The following is a 7,756-nucleotide window of genomic DNA, read 5'->3' as shown; positions in this document are numbered from 1 at the left end:
TTGGATTTGATGTGCTGTGGTGGGTTGGTGGGGGGCTCCCCTTTTCTGAGGAGTAGGGGAGGAGGGATAGGGAGAAGAGGGAGGGAGGATGGGACCAGGAGGAGAGGAAGAAGAGAGCTACTATTGGGATGTAAAGTGAATAAATAAATTAGTTAATTTAAAAAGGACCTTATTCTTAAAGCCCCAGTTATTGTCACTCGCCACCCACTCCTTCCTTGTTTCCTGTGTCTGAAGAAAAGCACCAGGGGAGACTTTTTTTTCTTTTTCTTCTTTTAATTTGTTCAGCATTGAAGGAGGGAAGGTCATAAACATTGATTGTCATTTACAGGAAACATTCAGAAATCATGTGTGCATTATCTGGAATGCTAACAGTATTCAACTAATAATTTACAGGACATAAAATAAGGACAAACCCCATTACATTCTAAAGTAATATAAAACTCTCTTTTAGTTAGGGAGTGCTGCTTTAATCTATTATATTTATAATTAAAAAAAATTCAATGCTTACTTCCTAAATGACTCAGGCTGCAGTTTTACTCACATACACAGAAATTAGGGCTTATATATTAAACAAGGAGAGCGAGAAAGAGAGAGATCGAGAGAGAGAGAAAGAGAGAGAGAGATCAGAACATTGTAGATTTAAAAACTACATAAATCACTGGGTTTACTTGTAGTTTGCCTTTTGCCTCTACAGGCTGGTAAGAGTACATGGTAATAGCGTAATCCAGCTCCCGAAGAATCAGTGGTTGACTACAGGAGGCATTGCTCTTTTGAAAAAGTAGACTTAGCTTTTCGGAATGAATGCTTTGATTTTACATACTTGTGGCAATGCAACGTTGGGGCACTGCCAACAGTGGCATGCCAGGGAGCTAGCCGTGCCTTTCACACTGCTCCTCCGGGGGCAGCTGGGGAGGAGGCACGGCCAAGCCCCAGACAGTCCGTGGCTTCACCTCGGGACTCAGTGGCTCTGCACCTTGTACTGTAGGCGGGAGCTACGCAGAAGCATTTAAACCTCAGAACACTGGAAGTATAGGAAAGTCATTTATCTCAATCCTAAAAGCAAGGAAGCATTGTCAGGGATTTCAAAAATACTGGAAAGTCTCATTTAACTAAATATCATTTTTTTTTTAAATTTTATAAAGCGATCATCATAAAATACTACCCTTTTAAAGTCATATTTGGGATGCAGGAACAAAACATCAGTTTCACTGGCCCTGCTCTCGCCTGCGTTGCTATAGTCACATCTCAGGTTTTTTCTACCTCTCAGTCTCTCCCCAACCCTCCCCCAGCTTCTTTACAACATTTATTTGGTGGAGGTCAGTTATGGCTTCAGCGAATGAGTAGTCTGACCTCGGGTTATTAATACGAAATAAACATGTACAAAAATATTTTGTTCATCAGAAATCAGGATTTGTTTTCCTTAAGCTATTCCTTGCAGAATGGGTTTGGACAGAGCCATTTGCTATGAGGCAAGACAACTTCACTTAGACAAACAGTTTCTTTTTCCACGTTCCTTTTTCCACGTTGTTTCGTTTAAATGGAGTTTTCAGGTCTTAGGCCAATCTTCAACAGGAATTCTTTGGAGCAGTTAATTGATAGCCCTGTCCCTTTCTTAGTTGTATTACAAAAAGAAGCACACACTTAACACTGATGACCCGTCAGGATGCTTAAACTGTTACAACCATTTTCCATTTAAAAAACTGAGAGGTACATAACACTCAGAAAGGAAGCAAGTACATATTTTATCTTTGTTGTTTATCCCCCTCTAAAAAATTGTTACAAAGTCTTATGCTTAAACAGAGACATAGAAAAATCAGTGTATTCGCTGTCTCCAGTTATTTACAGCAAAAATTACAGAGACAGCTTACATTGTATTAGACCTTCCACAAGCATATATTAAAAGTAATTACATTTGAAAAAATATTTTTATTTTTCCTCTACATTTCTACAATACATACTCCGTTTTCTGTGGGTGTGGTTATCATTCTTGGTGTGTGTTAATGGGATGAAGCGAATGGTGCTGTGCTTGGGTGTGGAGCTCGTGGCTTTCAGACATTCCTTATGAGTGTATGGCTGTGCTGGTGACATGGGAGGGTTCACCATTAGCCACAGACAGGGCATAAGTGATATGAGCCTCACGCTGTCGACAAGGGTGCAGACACGTGCATTTCCTATAGTTGGGCTTGTTTAATTCCAGTAATCTTTGTGCTTGAGTCTTGGCTATGAGAACAGCCACTGGCCTGGTTTCTCTGATCCACTGTAGGTTGTGCTTTGGTCATGCAGGAAGCAACGGTTGCTGTGACCAGTTCACCGCGGAGGAATTTTAGCAGCTTAGGAAAAAAGTGCACAGACAGAGTTTCCCACCTGCTGCGTTGGAACCAGTGACCTGTGACCCGAACTTCAGAGCAAGGGGGCGAGGCTATCTTGATGACAGAATAAATTGCTCGGAAATGTGTGACTGAGAGAAAGTGAGAAAGTGTCACTGATTTGAAGCCATACATTTAAGGACACATGTACAGGCTCAAAAACATGAAAGTTATACATCTGACTTTCAGAAAAAAAAAAAATGGACAAGAAATCTAGCTCCCTCTGGCTCTTCCATAGCATAGCTCTATGGGATACATAGAAGTGTCTTTTGTAAGCCATCATTCAACTGATTTGCCTTTATCTTTCGACTGCTACTTTGTTCAAGCCACCTGTCATCATGTCTTTGAGCAGTGATAGTAAATATGGAAACTAAATTGAGAACGAGAAAGGCAAGATCTCTCCTTTCACCCTCTGTACTAGACTCATTCTAATATTACCCTCCATCCCCTCTGGCCTCACTGGCTCTACCCGAATAGATTTCCAGATGCGAGCTTTGATATCAACAAGAGGGGAAGAGAGCAAGCTGGCACCGAAAGGCCCTCCTCTGCCCAGAGTTGTGTTTGTTTGGTCTGTGCTATGCTCAGAGTCAACTTTCATCATTTACAACCCGAGACAGCTTACGTAACTCAGAAGCACTGAAAGCACGTGCCCTCTGCGAATGGTGGCTGCTCTGCTGTAGGCGGGGCATTTTCCTTGCCAGCTTACCACAGCTCTGCAACACTATTTGCACCCGTTCCTTGCCATTTTGGGATTTTGAGTTTTGAATCTGTTGATTTAAGTAGGCAGGCGCCTCCGGTTCTGAAACATACTCCTCTCAAAAAGAAAAATGGTTATCACCCAAAGGCCACACAGCTTCCCACCACAGGCCTCTCTTCTGGCTACGCATGCAAAAACATCAAATAGTGCCTCATGGAGATGGTAGTGTTTCCTTTCTTTATAAAAGGACTGCAGAAGTTTCCCTTCAGATGCGTACTTAAGAGCTACTGCTAGCTACGGACTGGTGCTTGTCAGAACAGAGACACCCTTGCCCGAATGGACTGCCCTTTGTGGTAATTTCCCTAGAAACAAAAGTTAATACAGAGGAATAATAATAATAAAAAGCCAGGAAAACGATTTTGACAGCAGTCAAAAATGTTCCTGTTTCTGGAATAAACAGAAAACTAAGAATGTGGAACGACACTGACATTACTCATTTCTGGTGCTTGTGGGGGAAAAAACACAAAATTTTAGGTTGTCTTTAGGACCCAAGCATTGTTTTAGAATTCGAGCCCCTTATGTGTAGCATTATGGAGAGCCAGTGGGAGCTCGCTATCTGTTTGCAAGGTTTCCTACAAATAGTTTGGCTTGACTGCCAGGAAGTAACTGCTTGATAAAGCAGCCACAGTGGAAATGCGCTGATGTCCCTGATGCCTCTTGCTAATATTCATTTGGGTACAATTTAGAGTCTCCGAGCTACTGCCAGAGGAGTTTAATCACTGAAGACCACGGTATTCTCTGCTTTTTACTTATAGGTCATTTAGCCCAGAGGCCTGAAGAAAGTATTAAGACAAAGAAAATGCAGGAAGTATGTTCAGAAAGTATATCCTGACCCTCAATGTCTAATTTGGGAATAAAAGAGAGCCCTAAAAAGTGACACAAAGATAGCCCAAGTCACGGACAGCATGGCCATTTGTAACTGTCAACCAAGATTTGAAATCTGTCATATTCCCTCCAGAATTTGCCTCTCTGTCTATGGAGAACAGATGCACTTCCATAGTCATCTGCACAGCCTGTCAACTCATCCACTGACCATCACACCCCTGCATTTCCTTTGCTAAGGATTTACACAGGAAGCCTGGATTGACTGGGAGATGAGTGGGGCCAGCTACGTTCTTTTGTTCTTTGCTCACTTTAGAGAAGAAAACTAGTGTTCTTACGTGTGTAGAACTTTTTGGCAGATCCAAAGAAGAAAAGGAATTCCATTCTTTTTTTTTTTTTTTTTCTGACCGGAAGCCACTGCAGCTGACCTGAAGCCTGTCAGACAGGGCCTTTCACTGGCAAGTACAATTTATGCCATTTACATTTTGTTCCCATCTTCCTGTTTTGCCCCCCCCCTTGATGCATTTCCTTCTTTTCTCTCCCACTTTTTCTTTCTTTCTTTCTTTCTTTCTTTCTTTCTTTCTTTCTTTCTCTCTTTCCTTCTCTCTCTCTTTCCTTCTTTTTTTCTCTCTGAATGAAGCATCCCTGAGCAGATTCAGTGCAACGTCTGCGTCAAGCAGTGATTGTCATCCTTGAGGCAGGAAGGAGAAGGTAGACCCCTGCTCCTTCTTTCCCTGCATACCTCATCCTTGCACATCTTGAACAGTGGCCAGCTCTCAGGAGAAGGAGCAACATGCTGAGACTGTGTGTGGTAAAGAGAGTTTTTCTTACGGAAATTTCATGTGGTCACTGAGATATTCAAAGGTCAGTGTTTAAAGGCTTTCTTACCATTAAAAACATGACTTGCTTCTCATTTAAGGGAAACTTTGGCAACTGAAGCCAAAGCTGGACTCTCTCCTCTGGACAGAAAGTGGGCTGAGCCTGTACCGGTTATCACTGTTTGGTTCTGGTTCAGTTCCCAGCTCTGTTTCCTGTTGGTGCTTCAAAAGGTTCGTGTTGTTCCAATGAAATGCTGGAACTAGTAGAAATGACACAATTCCAAAACCAGTACCTCCTGAGGCAGATGTGGGGGAACAATCTTTTTCCTACACCACCCATGGGACAAGGGAGGAAAAAATTCTCAGCTACTTCATCAATTGAGCCAATGTAAATCCTCCAAGGTAAATTGAAAGCAATGAACGATTCCCTTTGCAGCCTAGTGGGCTTTACAGGCTGACAATGGAAAACACTGGGCCAACAGAACGATGAAAACAAAGTTTGACATGAGTTCAAAGCTCAAAGGGGAACACCAAGTAAACACAGCAAGCATTGCCTGTCACAAGCCAATCATAAAAACATATATCGCATTTGGAAGCGGCTTGGCTTAATTGAGTGCCTTCCATTACCCTGTTTTCCTAGCAATCAGTAGAGTAATCTTTCCATTAGAAGGAAATATGACTCTTGGAATTAATTCTTTATACAAAGAGCTAGCAGGAGTGACATTTACACCAAAAAGAACCGAGTCCCTGTAGCAGCATAATAAGCACTCTACAGCTGTCTGTTCAGAACCAAAGGTAATTTGGTTCAATGTAGTTAAATTAATTGAATATAACAGTGGTTGAAAAAGAGATTCATTATTTTAAAGTCTTTTTGTTTTCCCCCAATGGCTTAGAATTCATCAATCATGAGGTGAGAAAAGCCCCTGTTTTCTGAAAGGAGAGACTAACAGAACTGTTTTGATGCATTCTGAGGCATCCTAAAGATGACTCTCAACCAAGAACTTTGGGAGACTATAAGAGATTAAAAAGCAAAGCAAAACAAAACAAAACAAAACAAAACAAAGTTTCTTCTGATGGAGATTTTTACAAAGAAGGGGTGTGGTGCATGAGTGTGTGCCTGCATGTGTGTGTGTATATGTGTGTGAGTGTGTGTGTGTGTGTGTGTGTGTGTGTGCAAGGAGAAAGGACAGGTCTTTATAACTTGGGGGCTGTACTGCACTTATAGTATATCATAGCTTTTGGTGTCTTATACGCAAATATATCCTCTAGGTGCTTCTGGGAATGTCTTAGTTTGGACGAAACATACTAAAGGCCTAGGCCTTCCAGAGACTGGGGTAGCAAATGGCTTCAAGCTCATGCTTTTCTGGTGCTTAATTTCAAAGGAGAGCAGGAAAAGAACCTGTATAGATCACCCTTCCATTCTATACTTTTCAGTGGCTAAAAAATAACCAGTATGGAAAGAGGACATCATTGGGAATTGTGTAGGAAAGAATTTTGGCTTTGGGGTATATCAGTCCCAGAGACAGAAGTCTTATTTTTTTTCCAATATTCTGAATTTCTGCAGTTGAAAGATTGGAGGCCTCCAGCTTCAGCCTGCTTTCTCCTTCTATTAACATGTTTTCTAACTAATTATCATGAGTATTAATTTAATAAATTACTTTTTTACTTTGTATGCTCTATTTCTTTCTGTTCTTTGGGAAAAAGACATTTAGAATATGTCTACAGAAAATGGCAGAGGGACCTTGTCTTATATTTCTGGAAACATTGATGGTGGTAGTAATCTATAGACTTATCTTTTTTTTTTTTTTTTTTTTGGTTGAAGAAATAATAAGCACCAAAGTAATTATTTTTTACTGTTTGAAATCCGAACCCCAATATTTTGAATTCTGGTGAGAAACAGGAAATGCTGTTGTCTGTCTGCAACCCAATCGGTAAAACAGGAAGATGGCTTCAAATCCCTTCGCCCTACCCCCAGTATGTGCTATCTTGATGGAGCTTTGAAGTCCTTGATAGAAATGGAACTTCCGGGTGGCAGTTACATCAATTCCTTTGTGGACTTGCTTCTGAATGGGTGCTATCCTGTTGTTATGTATGGATGAAAACTCTGGCTGGAAAAGAAAACCCTGATTGTCTAACACAAAAGTAACATATGACAGAAAGCAAATCACATGAGAGAGCCTGACCGAACCTCCATTGCTAGTGGGCATGGTATTTTAAGCCACAGTGCATGAGTATGTAATTGTCATATATAATACGCTTACATATTATATATTCATTACATACATGCACAGCACTTTCCAAGACAGTTACAAATTTCCACATGCATCAACTATCTAGAAACATAGAAATAGGTAAGCCTAGGAAGTGGAATTTTCTTAAATTATATTTGAACAATCAACAGGAAAAGTAATCATGTAAAGTACGGCTCTGTTCTTGTATATATCTACAATAAAATTCTATAAACAGTTGTCTCCAAAACATACCCGAATAAAATTAAAAAAGATAACACCCAGTGTCCTATATTTGTATATTTATGATCATTTCAAAAACAAACAAACAAACAAACAAACGAGCCCCACTCAGGTGCATATTTACATTCTTCGAACTGTAGCGGTGAAAAATAATTCTATTAAGTGCAGGACATTCCTAATGTTGCAGTAGTGACATTTTTCTTAAGTCTCCATGAACACATTGCTCTTGTCTTAACGGCGATGCATTCCATGACTCGGAGAGTTCTCGTCCCCTTCATTTGCAGACCGCAGCACAGTCAGGATTAAAGAGCTCCTTGTACAATGGAGGAAACAGTGTATTCACTATGTCTGGATGAGATTGCTTAAATACCTGCAGCTTCTCCCCATGCAAGTTGCAGACTGCCGTGATAGTTGGTATCTTGGCTATTAACTGCAGAACAGAGACAGAGGGAGACAAAGAGGGAAGCTCGTTAGTGGACTGTCTTGTGAATTAGTGTTTTTGGGGATCCAGATGTAGGTAAA

The 7,756-nt window shown here is 40.8% G+C and overlaps 1 protein-coding gene across 1 annotated transcript in view; it reads right to left on the bottom strand.

Moving 5' to 3' along the window:
- Window positions 1-251: 251 nt before the first annotated feature.
- Window positions 252-7,756, bottom strand: part of Rorb (RAR related orphan receptor B) — a 182,097-nt gene continuing 174,592 nt past the window's right edge. Inside the window, exon 10 of the mRNA XM_055613911.1 lies at window positions 252-7,664. Coding sequence (XP_055469886.1) covers window positions 7,509-7,664 — 156 coding nt within the window. The 3' untranslated portion in view covers window positions 252-7,508. The remainder of the gene's footprint in view (window positions 7,665-7,756) is intronic.

This window comes from Psammomys obesus, unplaced genomic scaffold (genome assembly GCF_907164565.1).
Source record: "Psammomys obesus unplaced genomic scaffold, mPsaObe1.curated_primary_1811, whole genome shotgun sequence".
Taxonomy (NCBI): Eukaryota; Metazoa; Chordata; class Mammalia; order Rodentia; family Muridae; genus Psammomys; species Psammomys obesus.
Note: the sequence above shows the minus strand (reverse complement) of the source record. Positions and strands in the feature narration are given on the sequence as shown.